This window comes from Macaca mulatta, chromosome 10, assembly GCF_049350105.2.
Source record: "Macaca mulatta isolate MMU2019108-1 chromosome 10, T2T-MMU8v2.0, whole genome shotgun sequence".
NCBI classification, from domain to species: Eukaryota; Metazoa; Chordata; class Mammalia; order Primates; family Cercopithecidae; genus Macaca; species Macaca mulatta.
Window position 1 is genome coordinate 63,385,089 of NC_133415.1, and position 24,779 is coordinate 63,409,867.

At 39.0% G+C, this 24,779-nt stretch overlaps 1 protein-coding gene across 7 annotated transcripts in view; it reads left to right on the top strand.

Moving 5' to 3' along the window:
- RALGAPA2 (Ral GTPase activating protein catalytic subunit alpha 2) overlaps nt 1-24,779 on the top strand; it is a 322,744-nt gene that overhangs the window by 54,130 nt on the left and 243,835 nt on the right. For all 7 annotated transcript variants that reach the window (XR_013398579.1, XR_013398580.1, XM_015149541.3 and 4 more), the window contains 6 exon segments: nt 5,231-5,288; nt 15,885-15,928; nt 18,553-18,730; nt 19,529-19,644; nt 21,932-22,070; nt 23,778-23,977. Coding sequence is in view for 5 of the 7 variants with exons in the window: in XM_015149541.3 (XP_015005027.1) it covers nt 5,231-5,288; nt 15,885-15,928; nt 18,553-18,730; nt 19,529-19,644; nt 21,932-22,070; nt 23,778-23,977 (735 nt within the window). In the remaining 2 variants the exon portion in view is untranslated.

Here is a 24,779-nt window from a genome sequence, read left to right on the forward strand (position 1 = left end):
ACAAATCAAAAGAAAACCAGCAGTTATAAAGCAGACTATAGCATCTTATGTAGACTCCAACTTGCATTTCACATTATTCCTGGTCATGCAGTAGGTTCTGAAGAAAAAAGAACTATGGATAATCAGTTAAAAGAATGACAGATTCCCTGATGTGTTGATCAGTAGTAATACCTAATTTCGATTTCGAGTGTACTATAATGGATTACCATATAGATGCAGCTGAGCACTGAGCATTAAATAGAGCCATGTGTTTTTCAGAAAAGTAATATTTATTCACACTGTGTGGCTTTCTTGATTTTTTTTTTTTTTTATTTTACTCTCCAGTGAAACTACAAACAAGATGTCAGTAGCTTATGTGGCATTCACAGCAGTATAGCTTAGAATATTGGCTGCAGTAGAAGAAATGCCAGATTGTATTTGCCCCAGTAAAGGTAGGCTTCATCTAGGGCTTTCTGAGGGACAGGCTTAGCATTTGGACATAGATAGTTGTGCTGGGTTTTATTTTTATTGACCTCATAGACTTTAAACAATGGCTCTTGCAATATTTGGGTACAAGAAGAAGCATCAGTGTGCGTAATGTTTCAGCCTTTGAAGTGTTGTATAAGATTTTATCCATTTGGGAATATTCTTAGTAACTCAGATATTGGGCATGCATTTCATATCCAAACCTTTTTGAGTGTTTTTAAAGTCCATCCATTTTGTGAATCTGAAAACTTACCCCGAAGTGGTGATAATGATAGCCCAGACCTCAGAATAAGTTGGAAATTACTTTTGTGGCAGACTGACAGTATCCAAGCATGTAGATACACATCGTCTTGCTGCATTCTGTGTTTTTCTTTGTTGTGTACTAACAAAAGAAAACGAAATCAAGAAGACCAATATGTATTTTGGAAAACTAAAAAGCATGATTTTCACTGCCAAATTAGCTTCCTGACTAAATTAAAGATCTGAAGAACAGTGGGTATGTCAAACATTCATCTAATCTAAGATCTATTCTGAATCTTTACTTTTCTCAGCATTTCCTATATGAAATGTTTAAATTAAGTGGCAAGATGGGATCAGAATATGATCCTGGGATGTAGCTGGGCTGCCAGGTCCCTTAAAGGAGAATGCGTGAGATAATAGGACACCAAGTCACTGCTGTGCCATTTGCCCAGGCAGAGTGAATGCATGGAAGGAAGCACAGAAGGGATGTGGAGAGCTCAGTGGGACCAGGCTTCCATCAACATGAGGTAGGAGCCAGCTGTTGAGAAACTGCCAGTAGAGAGGCCATGTCTGTCAAGTAGGGGGCCCATCTCTTAGAACTTCAGCTTTCTAATGAGATGAGAATATTCTAAATAATTTGAAGATTATTGTGGCACACATAGAGATGGGCTGTACACATTCCCTTTCAAGAAAGAATGTGCTGCCCAGCTACAGGGGTGGCGTTAGCTGATGGCTTCCAGCTCTTCACACCTTCAACTTTCCATTCTTGGTCATACTCTTTGCATCATGGCCCCAGGCCAGTAACTGCCAGAGGCGGTAGTACAAGGGCCTTGCCATTTCTGGTCACACTGGGCTCCTCTCATCTTTGCTCTAGAGCTTCCACTAGGTTGGCAGAGATTTGTCAGCTCTGCCTCATGGTCTGAGGCTCCCCTGTCCAATCTTGCTGCCATCTTTTCTCTTTCACAGGTGTTAGTCCTCAGTAGACCATTTGTACTCCTAACTCCTCCATTGCAGCATGTTTTCCGGAAAACTCACCTTGCCATTATCATTAATTTTTTTTTTAATCAAAGATACCAAATTGGGGTCTATAGTAAATTTTTCTTTTAAGAGAAAGTTTGAGTTAAAGAACCAGAGGATCTAACTTAGATGCAGGTGCAGGCTTGTCTTCATCTCTTGCGTCTGGTGATCCCCAGGCCATCTCCAGATTATGTCTATTTGTGGCCCTAGAGTTGCTCATTTGGCCTGGCAGCCTAACTCCTGGGACCCTCGTTCTTATTCTCAGTTCCAGAGTCTTTGCATTTCTTGTTCTAACCTCTTTGCTTGTGATTTTTTCCTGTAGGTTGTAACCCAGTTCTGTGGGTTCTTGATCCTATGTGCTCATGGGGATATTTGAGTTTAGGTTCTGTTGGTAAGACAGTGCTCATGTGGGTTCTTATTAAGATATTCTGTAGAGAGCTGTTTTACTTATTCTGATTCCCTTTTAATATCATGTAACTTGACATAACAACCCAGTTTTTATATTTAGCTACTTTTTTGTGTTATTCATCTAAAATTAATGTTAGAGCATATTGCAAGGGGAAGACTTATTTTGATTTTTTCCCCCTGAAACAGCCAGTTTACTTCTGTACAATTTATAAATGGATCTGTTATGCCTGGCATTTGGTGTCTGGCTTACAAAGGTTGTATGTTCTCAAGGCAAGAGATTAACACTGAGCTCACTTGATTTAATATTGAAATCATTTTGTTATGTGACATTAATTTTCCCACATTTTCTAATATGTTTAACTTTTTAGAACTAGTTGTGCATATAAATACTCTTAAATATTTCTAATCTTTATAATAAATAAGCATACAAATAGCTGGCATATCAAAGATTTCTCCTTGGATTCGAGCACATTAGCCTCTGGCTTCTGCTTTACCTTCATTTTACCTTCTTAGCAGAGCTCCCTCAGCTCACGGATACCTCCAGAGCTTCATTGTGTCTTATTTTAAACTCTCTCAAAAGAGAGCTGTCATATGCACACAGCTTCAGCCGCTGCTCGTATCTGTTACCATCCAAATCCTGCCTCTGTACTCCAGACCCATTTACACATTTGCCTAGAAGAACATCTCCAGTAAGGTCATCCATTGACACCTCAAAATGGCAGGATGTCCAGAATCAAACTTGACAGCTTATTTGCCTCGGGTCTAAGATTGGATCTGGATTTGATCTCTTGGATAAAAGTGTTGCCATCTACTAAGCCACTGGGAGCCATGGAGACCTCCATTTACTACAGCCCCTCTACCCACTTATCCTGACAATTTTGTCTCCTGCATATCAGTATTATATGTTCTCTTTACCTGGTCGACCTTGGTCCAGGCTTTCTTATTTCTCCTCTGAAATGCTACCATTGCCTCTCTTCAGTGATTGTGTCTGCCTCCCCTCTCAGCTGCCTCCAGTTCGCCTCCAGCTGGAACCCATTTAGGGACCACACTGCTCCCATGAGGACATTAAGCCCCCAGGCTTGCCTGCCTCTCCAGGCCCATCTCCTCCCCTTCTCCCTGCCTACCAGCCAAACTGACCCTCCTGCTGCTGTGGTTCCTGTAAGGCACCAACCTGTCTTTGCCTTCTAGCATTCTCCCATGGTCTTTCTTCTGTCCCTATCCACTAGGCTAATTTAATTCATCTTCTAAGTCTCAGCTCAAGTGTCCTCATTTCCAGGAAGCATTCCATGAAGCCCCTGCTGAGGTGAAGCTCTTTCCCCCTTACTTCTGTAATGTTTCCTGCAAACGTCTGTCAGGGTTTTTTTTTTTTTTTTTTTGCTAAATGATACTCTTTTCTTTATCATCTCTCTTGCCCACTATTCATGAAATCTTGGAAGGATTACATATTTTATTTATATTTATTTTATTTTTCAAGAATGAAGTCTTGTCTGGTGTGTAGGGATTTTTCACTCAGTGGGATTTGGAATGTGTGTGGGTGTGTTTGAGTGTTTGTCAGAATTATCATGTAGTAACATTAGATATGAGATACCTTTCAGAATTATGGGCTTGAAAGATAAGGTGACTTGAATAGACTTTCTCAAAAGAATACGTACATATATTTGGCCAACAAGTTTATGAAAAAATGTTTGACATCACTAATCATCAGGAAAATGCAAATTAAGATCACAGTGATATATCATCTCACACCTGTTAGAATTACTGTTATCAAAAAGATGACGGGTAACAAGTGTTGGCGAGGATGTAGAGACAAGAAAACGCTGGTATACTGTTGGTGGGAGTGTAAATTAGTGCGGCCATTGTGGAGAATAGTATGGAAGTTCCTCAAAAAAACTAGAAATAAAATTGCCATATGCCCCAGCAATCCCATTTCTGGCTTTATGTCCCAAGGAATTGAAATCAGTATGCAGAAGAGATATCTGCACTTCCATGTTTATTGCAGCATTATTCACAGTAGTTGAGATATGGAAACAACCTAAGTGTCCATCAGTGAATGAATGGATATAGAAAATGTGGTATGAATACACAGTGAAATACTATTCAGCCTTATAAAAGGAAATGCTGTGATTTGTGACAACATGGTTGAACCTGGAGGACATTGTTGCCAAGTCAAATAAGCCAGGCACAGAAAGATACTGCATAGGGCTGGGCATGGTGGCTCATGCCTGTAATCCAGGCACTTTGGGAGGCTGAGGTGGGTGAATCACCCGAGGTCAGGAGTTTGAGACCAGCCTGGCCAACATGGTGAAACACCTGTCTCTACTAAAAATGCAAACATTAGCTGGGCGTAGTGGCAGGCACCTGTAATCCCAGCTACTTTGGAGACTCAGGCAGGAGAATCACTTGAACCATGGAGACGGAGGTTGCAGTGAGCTGAAATCACACCAGTGTGCTCCAGCCTGGGCGACAGAGTGAGACTTTGTCTCAAAGGAAAAAAAGAGAGTGCGTGATCTCATGTATATGGAATCTACAAAAGTCAAATTTGTAAAAGTTTGGGGATATTCTTAACTATAATTCTAAAACTTATTAGTTTTTTTGGCCATTAATTTCATGAAATTCTTGCCACTGATTTCATTTTCTTGTCTCACTGAGTTGTTTACAGTCTCGTTCTCTTTGTTTTCACTTTTCTTCCCAATCCTGTTCTTTGTCCAGAGACTAATAGTGATTATAATGAAAATGGGAAGGCGATGGTGAAAAAGAAGAAACCTGGGGAATCTGTCATTTGGGAAATTATTATTTTAATATTTAAGAAATAGTTATTTAATTAAGATAAAAATAGCATTTTAGGTTTTTTTCTTGTTTTCTTTTGGAGGGAATTAAACTTGGGACAGTAATCTCTTTAAAACATTCAGGTAAGCAAGCTTGCCTGGGGCAAGTGAAAGAAACGATCCCATAGGAATACAGCATAAAGTGCAGTATGTATGTTATTATAAATAGTTTCCTTTTCCTCTTCTAGAACTTATCTATAGTGAGTAATATGGGCCTGTCATGAAAATGTGTAATTTCATTTGTTGTTTATTTTCTTTATATCTTTTTTTAATAGAAAATACTGCAGTTTCTACCTGAACGAATTTTCTTTCGATGGCATTACCAGAGTATAGGTAAGAACAATTAAAAATTTTTTAGTAATATGAATTTCTTCCAGTTGAATTTTCAGTAATTTTTATATAATTGATATCATCAAGGTAGCTTATAGAAAGGAATATTAATAAGGGCATGGTATTATGGTAATGAAAACCAAGACAAGTTCAACCCTGACTCTGGAGATAAATATGTCTATCTCTTCCTCTGTGTGCTCCTTAAGAGTGTAGTTCATAGGCCAGCAGCATAAGCCTCGCCCAGAAGCTTGTTAGAGATGCAGAATCTCAGGCCCCAGCCAGACCTCCTGAATCACGGTAGTGTGTATTTCTTTTTTTTTTTTTTTTTTGAGATGGAGTCTTGTTCTGTTGCCCGGGCTGGAGTGCAGTGGCGCGATCTCAGCTTATGGCAACCTCTGCCACCTGGGTTCAAGTGATTCTCCTGCCTCAGCCTCCCGAGTAGCTGGGATTACAAGCATGCACCACCATGTCTGGCTTTTTTTTTTTTTTTTTTTTTTTTTTGTATTTTTAGTAGAGATGGGTTTCACCATGTTGGCCAGGCTGGTCTTGAACTCCTGGCCTTAAGCGATCCACCCGCCTCCGCTTCCCAAAGTGCTGGGATTACAGGTATAAGCCACCATGCCCAGCCAAGAGAATTCTTGTTCTTTAAGCCTGTATCATTGACTGAAAATTATTCTCTTTGAATGCTTTACGATGTGGCATTGAGAGGAAACTTGAAATAAAGCAAGTTACTACAGCTGCCTTTTCTGTCCAGTTTTTAACATCTAACGTCTCATCTCACTTGAATATACACAGCACAGCTGGAGGAATTCTGTGAAATCAATTGTGAATTCTGCCTTCTGTTTTAAGCAGTGTCTCCTTCAATCTCCTGCCATACAAGAGTCTAGCATTTCCTACAAGTTTTCTTACTTACCAGATGTTTGTATTTGTGGAGAGTGTGACCTTATGATGGAATCTAACTCTGTTTGATCATTCATTCATTCAAATATTTATTGAGGGAGAGACATTTGTGTGCAAAGTTCTGGAACAGAAACTAAGAATATATCACCATTCTTGTATTGTATAGGCCTTTTGCCCAGTCAGGGAATATATGAGAAAAAATAATTACAGCAAAATTGCCTCTATGAAAGAAGTATGATGATAGCAAAAAAGAAAAGTTGAATAATTCTGTTCAGAGGAATTGAGGAAGGCTTCAAGAGAGGTAACTTTGATCTGAGCCTTGAAAGATGAACAGGTGCAGTGTGGAAAGGGTTTTCTGAGTGGGAGATCAATATGTACAAAGTTGTGGAACCTGAAAGAATGCAGCATGGCTAGTGCATATTCCAAAATTCCGAATCCTAAATTTCATTTAGGATTATTTATGTGAAAATGGAATTGACTCTTATAGAAACTAAATTATTTGAAGTTATATGTTCTTAATTTAAATAAAGTATATATGTCAATTGAACCAAATGTATAAATCATTAAGATAGTGCCTTTATCTTTAACTATTTCAAATACACAAATAAAGTTTTCCTTTAGATTTTAGAGAGTTGGCCATCGCATTTCTGCTTAATTGAGACTTTCAGCTTGTGTTTTTAAATTAAAGTGAAAATAAAAATTTAAATGTAAGATGTAATCTAAAGAGACATCATGGGGATTTGTGGTGCTCCGTGGTACCGTAGGAATGGCTGACAATGAGAAATAACTGCATGCAGTATTTTTTTATCTGTGCTACATATAATCCTTCTTCAATTTTGTTTATATCATTTGTATGAAAACTATGCTCATTTTCTTTAGATAGCAGTTTAGAATGTCTGAAGATTAGTAGGCTCTTCTCAGCATGAATAAATTTATTGGGACTATGTGTGAAAATTAATTTGCATTTGTGTTGTGAAACTTTATGTGTCTAGTAGGCAGTGTGTAGTATTATTTTAATTCTGCCTAATACCACATAAACTGGTTAAAATTGCTGGTACAAGTAGCTTTTTACCCAGTTTGGCAGCATCTTAGCAAGAACAATGACTGGAGACCTCAGACTCCTCAGTTGAGACTGCCAAATACTGAGTTTCCTGAGCCATCTAATAGCAGTATGTGTTGTTTATCTGGTGTGCAGAACAAGTTGTTGCTATAAAGTGGTCAGAATGAATAGTATTTCAGAATGCTGAAATATGAGCATTTGCATGTAAAATTATGCATGTTTATTACTGATGCTTATATACTTAGAGTCAAACAGGCTCTTTTCAGACAAATAATTTTTGCGTGATAATCATATTGGGTGGAAATGGGTGTTGACACAGGTCCACATCTCCTCTACAGTGATCTTTACTAGATGTGCTTTGGAATCAGGCATTTTCAGATTTTAGAATGGCAATGTGGTGCATTGATGTACAATGAAGCAAATAAGTTAGAACATCAAGACAATCTTAACATAACACTTCCAGTGGTCTGGGCAGCACCTTCTCCCCACCACCCCAACTATGTAAGTTACTATTTCTATAGCTTAAGATAAGAATATGTACCATTAATGGAATATCTACACATAAGATAGCCTTATTTGAGTCATTGCCAGCATATGAATTCAGATTAGGTTCTGTCCACTAATGACTTACACAGAAGAACTTCAGTTTTCCTATAATCTTTTGGATTTTGAAATGGTCCATAAGAGATTATGGATTTGTAATTATATACATATATACCTCACTGTACCTATTGAATTATTTCCAGTTTATTTGGATTTTTAAAACTGTTACCATTAGTCAGTCCAGGTCTTGACTGAGTTGTTGTAGAAACTTAGAAACTATAGGAAAATACCAGGTATCAAAGGAAAGGAATGTGCTTTAAATATGTCCTCAGCATTGGCATCCTGGACTTTTACAAAACCTCTGAGTCTTGGGCAAGGAGGGGCCTTCTCACCAGCCAGTGCCTGACATTGTAGGTAGCAATATTCCTTACCTACTAGGAAGAACACTCCTATACTAATGTCTTACTAGTTAAATGTTATTGCAGCTGGTGGGGGACAAGATATTCTGAAATGTTGGGTTAAAACCTTGAAGTCATGGTTATACACAACTGATGCAGTATGCTTCTTGTCCCACACTGCATATGACAGTGTCACTAAGCAGAGAAACCTAAAATAAGGGCAACTGCTATATTCTATGAGTCTCAAAAGCCGAGAAGGAAGAAAATAATTTGAAACATCAACCACCACAGTGCTTGAAGTCTGTTTCTTATCATGTCGTCTTATTTTTGTCTGTAGAAAACAGAGACATTCTATTTCTCTTAAAACTGCTTTTAGAGGGAAGGGATACTCTGTGGTTTCTCTTTGTTTTGTTTTTTAATGGCTGGCTCCTTGCTTTAAATCATTGAATGAGGAAACATTTGAACTCGTAAGTTTTGCAATGTGAAATGAACACGGGTTCATTATTCCAAGCATCTGGAGGTATTTCTTCAAGTGATGTTTGGAGAGCAAGATGACCAGGGAATACAACTCAAGTATTTGTAAAGTTCCATTACTGACTACAAAAGAAAAAAATTGTTTATCCAATTTTTTCTGAAGTCATTTTTTAGGCCAGTAAATCATGGTGGATAAAGGTGACTGCTTGACATCTCATCTCTGGGCAATAATTAGAACTGATGCAGAGTGAGGCAATGGCAAAGAATGGCACTGGCAGCAAACCAGGGATATTTGGTACAAGGGCAGGCTGTGCGTTGTCAACAGAGGACTTAAGTTATATGTGTGTTCACTTTAAGAAGGCTTACTGCTCTGGAGCCTCTAGAAAGCAAGTTTCCTATCTCATTCAGTGTGTAGTGCTATGCCTGAACTCAATAATTATTTGTCAGGTAGGTAAAAGGATGTATTTTGTATTAGAGATGTTTTATATAAAAATGTTAAAAATGAATTTTTATATAAAAAATGTTAAAAAGGTTTAAAGGGGTGGGGCTCAATTACTGGAAATTTCACATGTGTGCAATACCTCATATGTTTTTTTATGAGTCATTATTAAATCTAGTTTGTTCACCTAGGTTTTTTATATACATAGTGTAAAAACCAAAGGCCTAACTAAGCTGAAAATTTGTTTTTTTACTTTTTAAGTGTATTCCAGGTTTTGTGCCTGGGACTAACCAGTGGCCCCACATTGCCTGGGATGTGAACATAGGCTCTGACCAGTCTCATTTCTCAAGGTCCCTACTGCCCACTGGGTCCTAACCTTTCCTTGGGAGCCTGAGTCTGGCAGCTTTCCCTGGTGCCCTCATTCAGACCATACCATAGCTCACTCTTCCTGAGAGAGCGGGGTTTCCCTATGCACTTCACACAGGACTCCCTCTGAAGTGCATCACAGCCAGGCTGGGTGAAATCAGGGACCCCACGTGCCTCCATGTTCACCAGGAGATGTCTGGAACTAATGCCCCTGGTAGCATGGGGGCCGACTCACTTGGTGTTTTTCCATGCCCTCTCAGGGTGCTTTTACCATTATTGCTCTGTGCTTCTTCCCCTCCCAGGCACTTCTTTGTGTTTTGCCCTCTGGGGGTCCTCTTCTGGCTTTAAACAATAGCCCTAAAGCCTCAGCCTCTTTCTTTCACCTCCCTGACCACCTGAAACCTGACTTTTGTCTGAAGCTCCTCTGTCTCCCTCAGGAGTCGGGGTGAGATCATGGTCTTTCTTTTCTCCCATGCCAATTCCAGACGTTAGCCACCATCTCCTCTGTGGAAACCTCTGTCCCTTTTACATGCCACCTTCTACCTCCTGGTTGCTGCCATGTCTTTTGACCTCCTGCTCACTTGCCTTCCCCCCCATCCCCCATGGCTTTGTTCTCTCCTAGCCCTTTTCCTTCATGCCAAGTTACCCATCAGCCCCCACCCCTAATCCTATGTGCCTCTGTGGCTTCAGACCCTGATCTCTGTCTGACCACGTCCTCCATTCTCCTGATATTTGACCCAATCACTTCCAGGTCGGCTGATCTTTTTTATATATTTATGGGGGGTGGTTAACAATTTATACACAGTAAATTATTTATATTTAAAATGCACATTTTGATAAGTTTTGACATAGGTGTACACATACGAAATCATTACTACCATCAAGATAATGAACATAGGTACTACCCCCAAAAGTTTCCTCATCCCCCTTGGTAATCCCGCTCTCCCATCTTTTCTCACCTCATCCCTAGGCAACCTCTGATCTGCTTTTCTGGCCCTTGTAGACTAGCTTGCGTTTTCTAGAGCCTTACATAAGTAGAATCATGAAGCATGTACTCTTCTTTGTTTGGCTTTTTTCACTTGGCATAATCATTTTAGGGTTTATTTACATATTTCATGAATTAATAGTTCATTCCTTCTTATTTCTGAGTAGTACAGTATTCCATTGTGTGGATATACCATAATTCCATAATTTATTCACTTATTGATGGTCATTTGGATTGTTTCTAGCATCTGGGGCTATTACAAATAAAGCTACTATAAATATTTATACTCAAGTCTTTGTGTGAACATATGGTTTCCTGTCTCTTGGGAGTGGAATGGCTGAACCATGTAACAGTGTATGTTTAACTACTAGACTGTTTTCCAAAGTGGTTGTACCATTTTATGTTCCTACTAGCAGCGTAAGAGTTCCACTTACTCCATGTTCTCTTCAACATTTGTTATGGTCAGTCTTTTTATTTTAATGATAGTGTTATCTCATTGACTAATAATCTTAAGCATCTTTTTATGTGCTTATTTGCTATTTCTTTGTCTTCTTTGGTGAAGTTCAAATCTATTGCCCATTAAAAAAAATCTCCGATAGATGCCTTGGAAATATTTTCTCTCCATTTCTGGCTTGTCTTTTCATTCCCTTAATAGTGTCTTTGGAAAAGTTGAAGCTTTTAATTTTGAAGAAATCCAGTTAATCAATTTTTTCTTTTATGGATTATGCTTTTGGTGTCATGTGTAACAAATGTTTGCCTAACTCAAAGTCACAAAGATCTTCTGTGTTTTCATATAGCAGTTCTATAGTTTAGGTCTTTGATCCATTTTGAGCTAATTTATGTTAATTTCAAATGTTTAGTGGAATGCTGGTTCCTCATGCTTAGTGTGGATCTTGTAGTGCCAAGAAGTTCTCTGTTCCTATTCCACTGGCCTCTTCTAGCAGGCTTGGCATACTAGCAACCAGAGGGAGTTTCTTTCTTTCTCGCTCCTTGTTTGATGCTGGTGGTGTATTGCGTTGTGTGTAATTTGGTTTGAAGCATGATATTGAGAAGGAGGTTTTACAAAATTAAAACTACATAAGAAAAAAATTTATAATGTTAAAGTTTTAGGTTAGAAATATCTGTATGATCTCCTGGTCTTGAAAATATTATTAAAAGATTGTTAAAAGATTGTTACTTGGTCAAAGAGAAATTGTCAAATGTGACAATTCTTACCAATTTAAAGTGAGAAGCAAAGAAATAGATTTTGAAAATATCATTGATGAATTTGCTTTCTTCAGAGCCAGGAAAGTAATATAATACATTCTTTGTTATAAATAAAATATTTAAACTAATGCTATGAGTTTTAATACACCCAATTTTACATTTTTCAGCTACTTTAATGCTCTGTAAAAGAAAAAAAATACATAGAAACACGCATACAGAAGTATACCCTTTTTCTTTTCCCTCAGGTTCCCTAAAAATTTAATATTGTTCATTATGGATTCTTTTCATTTTTAAAATGCAGTTTTTAAAAACCATTGCATGAAAGTACTTATCTTGATTAATGAGTTTTTTGGTATCCCTTAAATTTTGTTCAGGGTCTACACTCTTCTCTCACTAGTCCCAACCCTGACATTTTTACTGCCTCTTCAAAAGTAGTAAGACTTACATTTAAAGGATATTTATGGTTAAAATGTAGTAAAAGCCAATAGAAATTAGAAATTCATAGAATCAGCCCAAGTAATTAGATCTTTTTTTTTTTTTTTTTTTTTTTTTTTTTTTTTTTTTTTTTTTTGAGACGGAGTCTCGCTCTGTAGCCCAGGCTGGAGTGCAGTGGCCGGATCTCAGCTCACTGCAAGCTCCGCCTCCCGGGTTCACGCCATTCTCCGGCCTCAGCCTCCCGAGTAGCTGGGACTACAGGCGCTGCCACCTCGCCCGGCTATTTTTTGTATTTCTTAGTAGAGACGGGGTTTCACCGTGTTAGCCAGGATGGTCTCGATCTCCTGACCTCGTGATCCGCCCATCTCGGCCTCCCAAAGTGCTGGGATTACAGGCTTGAGCCACCGCGCCCGGCCAGTAATTAGATCTTATTTACTTATTTATTCTTTCAGTTATTCCCATGGTCAATAAAGTGGCAACCAGTAGGGTTGATGAGGCATAGAAGAGGTGGGGTGGGTATAATTATAGCTTGGATAAGAAGTTTAAAAATCCACACAGGCGGCCGGGCGCGGTGGCTCAAGCCTGTATTCCCAGCACTTTGGGAGGCCGAGACGGGCGGATCACGAGGTCAGGAGATCGAGACCATCCTGACTAACACGGTGAAACCCCGTCTCTACTACAAAAATACAAAAAACTAGCCGGGCGAGGTGGTGGGTGCCTGTAGTCCCAGCTACTCGGGAGGCTAAGGCAGGAGAATGGTGTAAACCCAGGAGGCGGAGCTTGCAGTGAGCTGAGATCCAGCCACTGCACTCCAGCCGGGGTGACAGAGCGAGACTCCATCTCAAAAAAAAAAAAAAAAAAAAAAAAAAATCCACACAGGCATGACATATATAGAGGAACTTAAAAATTAAAACAAAATGAGAAATGATAATGTTAAAGAAGAAGTATCTTTGTGAACTTAAGGCCTTAAAAAATACCTACAGAGGGCTGGGTGCAGTGGCTCACACCTGTAATCCCAGGACTTTTGGAGGCCGAGGTGGTCAGATCACCATATGGTGAAACCCTGTCTCTGCTAAAATGCAAAAGATTAGCCAGGCATGGTGGCGCATGCCTGTAGTCTCAGCTACTCAGGAGGCTGAGGAATGAGAATCACTTGAGCCCCAGAGGTGGAGGTTGCAGTGAGCTGAGATCGCACCACTGCACTCCAGCTTTGGCTACAGAGTGAGACTGTATCTCAAAACAAAACAAAACAGAAAAACCCTACAGAGGCCAAGCAAGGTTCTCAGGTACTTATCACCAGTCCTCAAGCTCTGTGCCCCCACTGCACAAGTTTTTCTTGCTGATACATATATTTTTTTAATTAGAAGAGTTCCTTAGAGAATAGCTGATACCCTGTCTTGCATGAAAAATGTACTTACCACATACCAGGCACTGTTCTGTGCATTCGTATATATTAACTCGTTTAAATCTCACTGTCAGTTGTCTGATAGATACTGTTACCCCATTTTACAGATGAGAAAACTCAGGCATAGTGAGATGAAGTTACTAACTTAGGTTACACAGTTAAAAAATGCAGAACTTACATTTGAACCCAAGCAGTCTAGCTTCTGAATCTGGCTTATAATTCCTAAGCTGTACTGCTTCACATGTACAAAAGAGTTTTTGAATACAACAGAATAGACTAGATCAAATATGTATGTATTAGTTTTCTGTTGCTGCTATAACAAATTACCAGATTAATTTTAAAAAGTTTGGGACCATTGACCAATATGGGTCATATGTTCTAGGTGTCTGCATGTAATGTCCTTTCTATATGTATTTTTCTTCTCTTTGTGTAGGGAACAGTGGATATAGGCATCTGTAGGTAGTCCAAATACTTAAAAAACACCAACAGCTGGGCGCGGAGGCTCACACCTTTAATCCCAGCACTTTGGGAGGCCAAGGCAGGTGGAATGCCTGAGCTCAGGAGTTCGAGACCAGCCTGGCTAACATGGTGAAACCCTGTCTCTACTAAAATACAAAAAATTAGCCAGGCGTGGTGGTATGCACCTGTAATCCCAGCTACTTGGGAGGCTGAGGCAGGAGAATTGCTAGAACCTGGGAGGTAGAGGTTGCAGTGAGCAGAGATCATGCCACTGCACTCCAGCCTGAGCGACAGAGTGAGACTCTGTCTCAAAAAAAAAAAAAAAAGAAAAGAAAGAAAAAAGAAAAAGCACCACCACCACCACTACCAAAAACAAGCTGGACCCATCATAAGAAGGGGAAGGACTAACAAGCACCAATAGTCACACACAATGGCCAGGAGAAAGTATTTCCAAGAATATGTTGTAAGATGATGGATTAGCCAGATGGCTGGAAAGAGAACTGTCTGTGCAGACTTTATCATTAGGTCTCCTGGGAGGTCTAGTATCTGTTGGCTCTGCCAGCTACCATGAGGTCCTCAAAAGCTGTAATGAAGCAGATGTTAAACTGAGGTAGAACAAACTGTCCAAGAAGGATGAACATGGGGATAAAGAACAAGGCCCAGGTTGAGGAAAGGTGTGGGCTAGATGGACACTTGAACCTTAGCTGTGACAGAAGGAGCCAGCCTAGTAAATGCTGGCTCTAGACCAAAAACTACTGGATACGGTTTGGTGAAGGCAGAAGTTGGGGAAGGGGAGACACTTTAGCTTCCTTCACTCATGGACAAACTATTAGTTATTTAAGTGCTAGAACCTAGTCTGAGTCATGATGATGAATTTCCTTTGAGCCCTAGTGTTAGGTGTTACGAACAGTGGAACTGTTGTAAAAGGTTCCTTCAGATTGTCAGTGATTTTGTTGTGCCTAATGCATTTCTACAGAGAGTATTCATTTAATTATTATATATGTATTTATCAATGTAGCTGTGGCTTGTATCAGTTGTCAAAACACTGGCTCCCTTGTTAGAGGAGCTCTTTGAAATTCATTGATGGACTAAATATACTTGATATCTAATTTGTTAAAGAGCTATCACAATTTTTTCATCAGAGGATCTAAGTAATTTTTTTCTTAAAAGATCTGTAATTTGACTGAGAGGAAAGTTATCTTGCCTCAGATTTTCAGTATATTTCTATTTTAAAAGGTCATCTCCTTTTTTGAGGTTAAGATCCCGTTTTAGAGGCTACATAAGATATTTAGATGGGGTTGTATTTCTCCATACTGAGGTCATGAACACACTTATAGAAGACTTAGTAATAGTGTTGCATCCTCCTAAGGGAAGCTTTTCTCATTCTAGTGGACTGCAGCACCAAAGTTTTTGTAGTTGACTGGAGTTCCGAGTCAGCCTTGATTCTGCCTCCTTGACAGTGACCAAAGTGCTCTACTAGAGGATTTACTGATGGACCCAACCCCATAAATGTGGTTGTCATTGCCAGGAGAGAAACATGCCATTCTGAGTATTTGTAAAATGTTCTTGTAAAACTGTTTTGTGAGCAGTTGTTTTACATTATTTTTACCTTTAGAGATTTAAAAAGAAAAAAAGCATCCATTTTATGCATAACAAGAGATATGCACATAATCCACTGTGGGCATTTGGCTTACCTTAATATCAATCATTTTGACTGTTTTAAAATAATTCTGAAGAGATACATACTTAAAGTACTTTTATCTGAAAATGTCTTTCCCTCTGTGACATTGCTTTGCTTCTGAAGGTCAGCCTTCTTCCTTTAATTTTTAAAAATTATATTTTTGTCATAAGTACATATTTTCTTCTTAAAATAGATCTTTGATATGCATTTTTATACTCTATTTATAATTCATTATTTTAAACTTTCAGGCTCAACTTTAAAGAAGCTTCTACACACTGGAAATTCTACTAAGGTATTTATTTTATCGTGTAATGGCATTTTTTATTATTCTTAAATTTGTTAATGCCACAAAGTAACAATGTTAGGCTATTTTGGAAAAAAGATCTTTAAAAACCACTTGATTTAGTTTTAATTTTTAATTGATAAATTATATTTTTAGGGTTTTGTTCTTACATCATACCTTATTGCGAGAGACATTTTAAATGGTATTAGAAGAAAATGGGTTGGGCTTCAGAGTTTAGAGTTCTGAGTTCTGATTCTGATTCTGCTGGGTATGGATAGGGACCATGGGCAAGGCACTGACTGCTTCAGTTTATCATCAGAAAAAGGAAGAGCAGTCCCCCTCTAAACTTCAGAGCTCACATGCTTGATTCTGTCCATCTTGGTAACCTGGTTGTTAAAATTATGGTTGTCTCTAATTAATTTTACTAATTTTGAGAGCCATTGTGGGAGAAAAGAACAACAGGGTCTCACTCTTGAGTATTTATTTGTGGCAGATTTATAGGTTAAAATTGGTTTATTTTGAAATGGATATGTCTTTTATTATAACATATACTTCTTGATGCTGAGATAAGATTTTGCTAAAACATAAGTGGCAGAAAAAATTCAGCCTGGGATGAATATTTTATGAAAGATAATTCACTTGGAGTTAATTACGTTGTGTGAATGCTTTTAATAAGCTAATATATTGGCTTAAACAATATATTGTATAAGCTATATATACTGGCTTAAACAATCACAGCCTCTTAAAACTTGATATGTTAACTGTTTCTCACATGTTGAAAAAAAAAGGAGTTATTCCTGGCCTCACTGTAGATTCTATATTTTGTCCCTCTTATTTTAGAGAAATAAGGTTATGATTAAAACCTATCAGTTTGTTAATCTCGTGTTTATAATTACCCTTATTTATGTTTAGTTCTCTTAAATACAGTTAACATATAAAAATCAGAGACTTGTGATAGAATTTCATAGAAACTTCCCTCTTGTTCAGTTAAATATAATTTAATTAGATACACATAGAGCTGGCTGGGCACAGTGGCTCACACCTGTAACCCCAGCACTTTGGGAGGCCAAGGCAGGCAGATTGCCTGAGGTCAGGAGTTTGAGACCAGCCTGGCCAACGTGGTGAAACCCTGTCTCTACTAAAAGTACAAAAATTAGCCGGGCATGTTGGTGCATGCCTGTAGTCTCAGCTACTCAGGAGGCTGAGGCAGGAGAATTGCTTTCCCCCAGGAGGCGGAGGTTGCAGTGATCCGAGATCATGCCACTGCACTCCAGTTTGGGCAACAGAGTGAAACTCCATCCCCCGTCAAAAAAAAAAAAAAAAAAAAAAAAGATATACATAGAGCCTTCTCTCTTCTCTCCTCTCTCCTCTCTCCTCTCTTCTCTCTTCTCAGTCTGATGGCTGAATAGTAATGTTACCACTCATTTTACCTGCTTGGCGAGAGGAGGGCAGGTGTGAGCAAGCATGGAGGTTTGAGTGGAGCAGTGGTGGAGTCCAGGAGCATGTTTGGAAGTACGCTGTGAATTTACTCTGTTAATGGGGCAACACTGTCACCAGCTGGGGTGTCTGTCCTAGTGTATTTTGACTTCTATTGGGAGTCAGCAGAATATTTTTATTTATTTATTTTGGCTCTTCTCCACTTTTTGGTTTGGTTTTATGGCAAAGCCTTGTGTCTGACTTGCAATGTTCTTGCTCTGGCAGAGTCAGCACCACCTTGAATTAATTGAAAGGAGATGAGGCAGTCACCCCAGTTGCTGGCATTTGGAGCTCACTACATCTTTCAGCTGCATGTGACATTTTTTCAGTCTCTTTTGCTTATTTTTTTTTTAATTGACATAATCTTTTCAGTCATTTAGGAATACAGAAATGGAGGGACATGTGCTTTTGAATTCTAGGAATGGGATAAATTTGGAAGTGTAAAGAAAGAAAAAGGACACATCTCCCTATGTTGATGTTTCCTACAGCATGATGCTGGCAATTCAGAGCATGGCAAAGGTGTTGGAGAAATAGAATAGGGACATAAGGTATGAGGAGAGCTGCTGTGTCTCATTAAGCCAGGCCTTCAAGGTCTTATTTAGCTCCTAGTCTTTTGATTCTCAAGAACATTATCAACATGTTATATTATAGTGATAGCACATATAAATTTGGAGGGAGATTATCTTTGTCATTGTTTTTATGGATAATTGAGGCCATGGGTACTGTTGCCTTACAGAATAAGATACTATTAACAGGAAGCACTTACATAGTGCTTACTGGGAGTCAGCCATTGTGTTATTCGGTTTACATATGTTAACTCAGTCTTTATCATAGTCTTTTGTGGTAAATGCTCTTATCCTTATTTCACAGATGGGGAGACTGAGGCATGGAGAAGTTAAGTGGTTCTCCGTGGGTCCCAGCTAGAAAGTGGCAGAGCTTGCATTTGAACCCAGGCACTTTGGCTCTAGAACCCTGGCTCTTAACTCGTGCTGTATTGCAGCGTCTTTGCTTATCTGTCACTAAGTAAAGAACTTGGTGTACTACCTAACACACCTTTAACTTGTAGTTTCTCTTTCTCAGACTGATGCTCCATTGTAATGCATTTCTGTAAAGACATGTAAGTGTTTCATTTTCATTGTTTTTAATTTTGTTTTTAGATAAGATGTGAAGGAATCAGGCTGTTTCTTCTGTGGCTTCAAGCACTTCAGACAAACTGTGCAGAAGAGCAGGTGCTGATTTTTGCTTGCCTGGTGCCTGGTTTCCCAGCAGTCATGTCATCCAGGGGCCCTTGCACACTGGAGACACTCATCAATCCCAGCCCTAGTGTAGCTGATGGTAAGTTATGTTAGCAGATCTCCCATGTTGAAATTATTCTTGAACTTAACATTGAGAAATTCTTTCTTTTTCATTTTCTTGAATAGAAATCCTGATGGAGTCTGAAGAGGAATTATTCCCCTTTCATATTCACTGTAGATTCTTACACACCTTAGAATCAAAAGACTTGGAGCTTATTTTATATGAAATGATGACAGGAGAAATTTACTGAAGTGATGGAAGCAGGAATAGGAGGGGACAGATGTTGGCAGTAGCAGGAAGTAAAAACACATGGGAAGTCTGGACTGGTTTTCTGGCTATTAATAAGATTAAACTCCACCATCCAAAGCTACTGTCTATTCTTATCACTGTTGTTCATAAGTGGACATTCATCTGCTCACCAGGATCTTATTTTGCCACTGTGTATTTTCCTGCAGCATCTATGGAAAGACAATAGTGGTCTCATGGGACTATTAACGGTGGCCATTTGTGTCCTGTGAGTTTTCAAGGAACTTGCCTGTTGGGACCATTGATTTATTACTGTATATTGCACTATTGCCCAATGACTGGCATTTGATCTTGGGCTGACCAAAGCAGAATTCGAAAGGGAAAGAATGGTGCAGCGGGAGAAGGTGCTTCGTGGGCATCTGGGCTGTGTTTCCAGGCCCTTTAGGCACACTGCCTTGGAGTGTGCTCCTCAGTGTGAGCAGTTTCAGTGGACGGAGAGATGTATTTTAATAGAGACCATTTTTAAAACCCTAAATTCTGTTTAAAATTTAACTTTGGTGAATGAGCTCTCATCATTTTCTGTCCTTTCAGTAAAGATATATCCAGAAGAAATCACTCCACTCCTGCCAGCCATATCGGGGGAGAAGATTGCTGAGGACCAAACCTGCTTTTTTCTTCAAATACTGTTGAAGTATATGGTTATTCAGGTCAGAGAAAAATTATGACTTTTTCAGTGTGGTGGGTTTATTCTCAGCAGGAAGAGGAAATATTGCCTCTTTTCTCTCTGCATATCCGTATTTTTTCCCTTTTCTTTTTCTTTGAGTTGATTTTATGTGATGTTTCAGCAAGTGCAGAGTATGTACCATTTTTTAGGTCACTGCAGCAAGACCAGCTGTATGTACTATTTTGTGAGTGTGTTTAAACCATTTTTCTCTCTTTACTCCTTTCCTACCCCTAATCTCTATGCTTGCAAGACAGGTTGAAGGAGGAGGCGGGCCCAGAGGCTGAACAGGTGGACAGGAATAGGCAGAGAAGACCTGTTATCAGGGGATCTGAAGGAAAGCACATGGAGCAGTCTCCTCATGCCATTGGCACAGGCCTCCTTTATGTCATGTATTATTTTTTCTCATATGCACCAATTGCATACAGAACTGAAGTAACTGGTTTATGATTTTAATAGGAGATTTGTGACCCTGGTCTAGATTTCTGAATAATAGTTAGAATAAAATGTTCTGATTCTTTTTTCTCAGCAAATACTTCTGTTGTCCTTGAGTTCGTCCTGGGTATTGTCCAGTATCTGTCTTCCCCCTTCACAGCCGAGTTGTTGAAGTAATAATCTCTACTGAGTTCGCATCCTCACTTCATATTCTTTTGACACCCACTGTTAGCTGCCTTCTGCCCTGTCACTGCTAAAGTGGCAAGCCCCAAACCACAAGGGTTCTAGGGTCAGCCCAGAAGGAGGGCACACTTCAGGTTTTGCTCTCCTTGTTCTTTGAGGGGATTTGACTACCCCTCTTTCGTGAGTTTCTCTCCTCTTCTGATATTTTCTCTGGCATTTCTCCCTTCCTTTCACTCCTTTCTAGTTTTCTTTAGGGAACTGTGCTTTTCTCTGCTATCTCTCAAGATTCAGTACTTGACTGCTTTTTCTGAATACTCAGCAATTTTGTCCCCTTTCCTTGCCCCTTTCCCTTTAGCCAGAAACAGAAACACAGGACTTCAAAATCCTGAAAACCTGACTGGGGCGTGCTTTCATATTCTGGAAACTCCACATTTGAACTCTAATGGCCCATTCTAGATGCATCTCAAATGCCAGCTGTTCAGAAATGTTTGAACATTCCATTTGTCCTGGAAAATCAACAGAGTATCCAGAACTTGTGTTGGGGGCCTTGGGTTCTCATTCTAGGTGTGTCACTAATGAGTTGTGTGACCTCAGATAAGGCGGATGGAATTGATATAGGATAGAAGTTTGCATGCAGACTGTGAACCTTCTAATTGTGTGCAAAGTTTTAGGTGCATATCGGTGCCTCCCTTCTGCCTTCTCTTCTGTCGATTGAGATGAGTTCTCAGAGCACAGCTTTTGGCATATTATGGGTGCTGAGCCCTGCTGCCCCTGGGGTAGCCAAAGCATCTCATCCCTTTACCTCAGGTGCTACACAAATTTCATTTTCTAAGTGGGCATGTCAGGAAGGAAGTTGGGAAGCCCTGCTCTAGAGCGCTCTGTGGTCTAACAAACATTAAGAACCACTGACAGGTCTTCTCTAAGGGCCATATTTCCCTAAATCATGTGGGGGTGACTGCACCTGTTTAACCAGGCTGTCCTCCTGGCTCCTGAGGGATAGTCCCAGATATTGAGCATTTTTGGAGTGCTCCCACTATGCAAACACTGATGGGTTTTTGAGAGGGAGAATATTATCTCAACACTATGAAAGATTTAAACTTAATCCATAGTGGACTGGCATGCCTGGTTTATCTTAGCCTTTGAATTTTTTTAATACAGAGAATGCATTTTCCAAGATTCCATGGATTTTGCCTTTTGATATTGATTTTACATGTAGGTAACATTGGATGAAATTCTTGAGAAGGATTGTTTCTTTAATTTCTATTTATTATAAATGGCCTTTTTCTGAGTTTAGAAAAAAGCACCTGATTATTCGTGACTAAATGTTTTAAAGGCACAAGAAATGTTAGATAATTACAAAAAACAGAGAGAAAAAATATGGACATGATATATTATAGCACGTTGTAAAAGATACGATGTCATTGAGTTGTTTGGTTCTCAGTAAAAATGCTGTTTTTAACATAGTTACTGTTTTGTTTTGAAGTATTCATTCCTGCCATCTTTTGAGCTTTGTTATTATTTCATTACATGATTGTCAGTATATTTGTCATTTTTTACATTTAGGATAGGAATTTTAGTAACATAACACTTCAGTTTAGTATATGTTAATTTGAAATGTAAATATACATATGTTCTTTTCCACATATTATCCAAAGGCTGCAAGCTTGGAGTGGAAGAATAAGGAGAATCAAGATACTGGTTTTAAATTTCTTTTTACATTGTTTCGAAAGTATTATCTTCCTCATTTATTTCCATCATTTACTAAGTTAACAAACATCTACAAACCTGTACTTGGTAAGTACTGTTGGAGCCGTGTATAGAGGATATCCAAAGGAAAGCTATGCAGTCTCTTTCAAAGTGACCTTTGATTATTTTAAAGTAAAATAGTCATTTTATTTTTGTGTTGAATGGTAACTTTATTATTAGATGTTTAAAGTTTCTTAATAAGTGATTTTAATTATTTGTACCTACTAAGATATACCTCAGCTCACAGCAGTAAAAGGGAACCGTGGCTCCTGTACTCAGAAATAATTTGAAATGTATTTATGATATTTTTGGTATAATTATATTGTCATCCTTTAACGTAAAAATCTCTGCATTTCCTAAAGTCTTTCCTTGTGGGTGGTGGCATATGGTGACCTCAGGCTTTGTTCAGTGACTGGAGGCCAGCCCAGGGCAAATAGCTGCCATTGTATGCCTTTTCTTTCATGCTGGGTGCTACATCCAGCAGCTACTACTGACAGGTGCTTATGGAGAACCAAATTTTAGGTGATTGTACAAGCTATGGGCAGTAAGCCCCAGAGGACTAGGAAACAGAAAGGAATTTCTAATTTGGCACCTAATGTTTTTTTCTTCTGTAAGAAATGAGGACTCAGAGGACAGAAGCATCCCTTAGAGTGGTGAAGGTGGGCGTCAAATCTTCCTCTCCCTATTATCTAAAACAGGTAGTTCAAATGAATAATTAAAAACAGTTTTGGAGGGGAAATGGTGACATGAGATGTTACTCTTTTGGGGAACATGGTCACCTGATTCAGTTGTCTGCACTGTGTGTGTTCTGTGTTTGCGTACACACACACACACGCACGGGAAGAGAAGCCAAAACTTGGTGCGTTTTGAAAGATGTAGAATTACTGACTTTTAGGGGCACTGGGACATGTATTTCCTTAGCTATATATATGTGAATATTTTTTCAATATTTGTTTCTGATTTCATATGTACTCTAAATTCATTGTGAAAACATGGTATATTGTTAATATTGCTAGATTAAAAGTTATTTGTTGATAATTTTTCTGCCTTATACAGGTATTCCAGATATACAAAAATTATTAAGATAGAGAGTTGAACTTATGGCAAGTAGTATCTCAAATCCAATACCATATAATTTTCATATTGATTATGGAATTTAAAGAATGAGAAATTGACTTCTTATTAAGTCTTTGGAAAAGGTAGCATTTGATTGCCTCAAAGATGAAATGTGACTTTCTGAATTCTTTTAAATATAAAGTAGATGATATTGATTCTGTTTCATTGGATTCATCTAACGGGAAAAGGTTATAAAACTCTAAAGTTCAGTGGATTTAATCGCTGCAATGTTAGATGTTAAAATACCTAAAATTATGTTTTAAAAGTTCATATATATGTTTACATTTGTTCCAGCTATAAAATTAAATTAGGTATAATGTATGTGAAAAGATTTTCACTATTATAGTCTCATGTAATTTATCAAAATTGTTAAAAATAGTTGTTAGCTTAGTTTTTCCATAGCTGTATATCATAGATACATAAATAATCACCATCACCACCCATTCTCAGTCAGATCACAAGGTGGAATCAGAAAGGAGCCTACCAAAAAATGCAATTTTTAATCATTGAAGTTGTTCATTCTTAATTGCTATTTAGACAACCAAAAATTGGATTTAATTGGAAACCAAAACATTTGTAGGGGTTACATAATGTTATGATTTATTAGCCTAATCAATCATGTGTTCTTTTTTCTACCAGACATCCCCCATTTGAGACCAAAGCCAGTGTACATTACTACAACTCGAGACAATGAGAACATTTACAGTACAAAAATTCCGTATATGGCAGCTCGTGTTGTTTTTATTAAGTGGATTGTAACCTTCTTTTTGGAAAAAAAGTATCTAACTGCAACACAGAACACTAAAAATGGAGTTGATGTATTGCCTAAAATCATCCAGGTATGCTGTTCATCATCTTTTTATCTGTTAATGCTTCTGTAATAAAACACACTGGAACATAGCCGGAGTTATTGATTATCAGAGTTATAGGTTCTTCCAGGTTGTTGGTTATAGGTAAGTGATTTTATTGGCCTACCCTGTCTGTAATGCCGAGGTTTCAGAGGGAGTTGTGAGTTTGAATCACTTGCTGTGCATTGTTAGGATTGCCATGATGATGCAGTCTCGGGAGCCATTCTGAGAAGATGGCTGTTGTGTGCACACTCCTGGTTCCTCCTCATTCTCCTCACTTGAGTACCAGTGGCCTCTGAGCGTGAGAACAGAGGCCTGTCTTGCCTTCACCAAGCCCCAATAGCTGGAAGGCTCTTAGGAAACTGTAAGTGGCCCATGGTGAGGACCTGTGAGGCTGCCAGGCGCCCTCTGGCATCTCAGGAGAGGGAAGTAGATCAGCAGCTCAGGATTTTGGGCTGGCTGTTGAGCAATGGTGGGGACCCTAGAAGAGGAGGCTACCTCTTCCCTGAGGCCTTCAGAAGAGACCTTTCCTTGTATGGGGCCTGCTGTGCTTTTTCTCTCTTGGCCTTGGTCAGCCATACACAAATGGGGGCTTTCCCAACAGGCTGAGTTGCTTAGGGACTTGGTGGAGCACTACCATTTGTGGAGGTCACAGAGCAGCCACTTCACTAAGGGATCATGGTGTCATGTGCTCTTTTGTTTATTGTCCCCAAGAACAGGGATAGGAAGTGTGGTCCACTGACTGCAGATTTGCCGATGCCCTGGAAGTCCCAGAAGTCCGACCTAGGCCTGA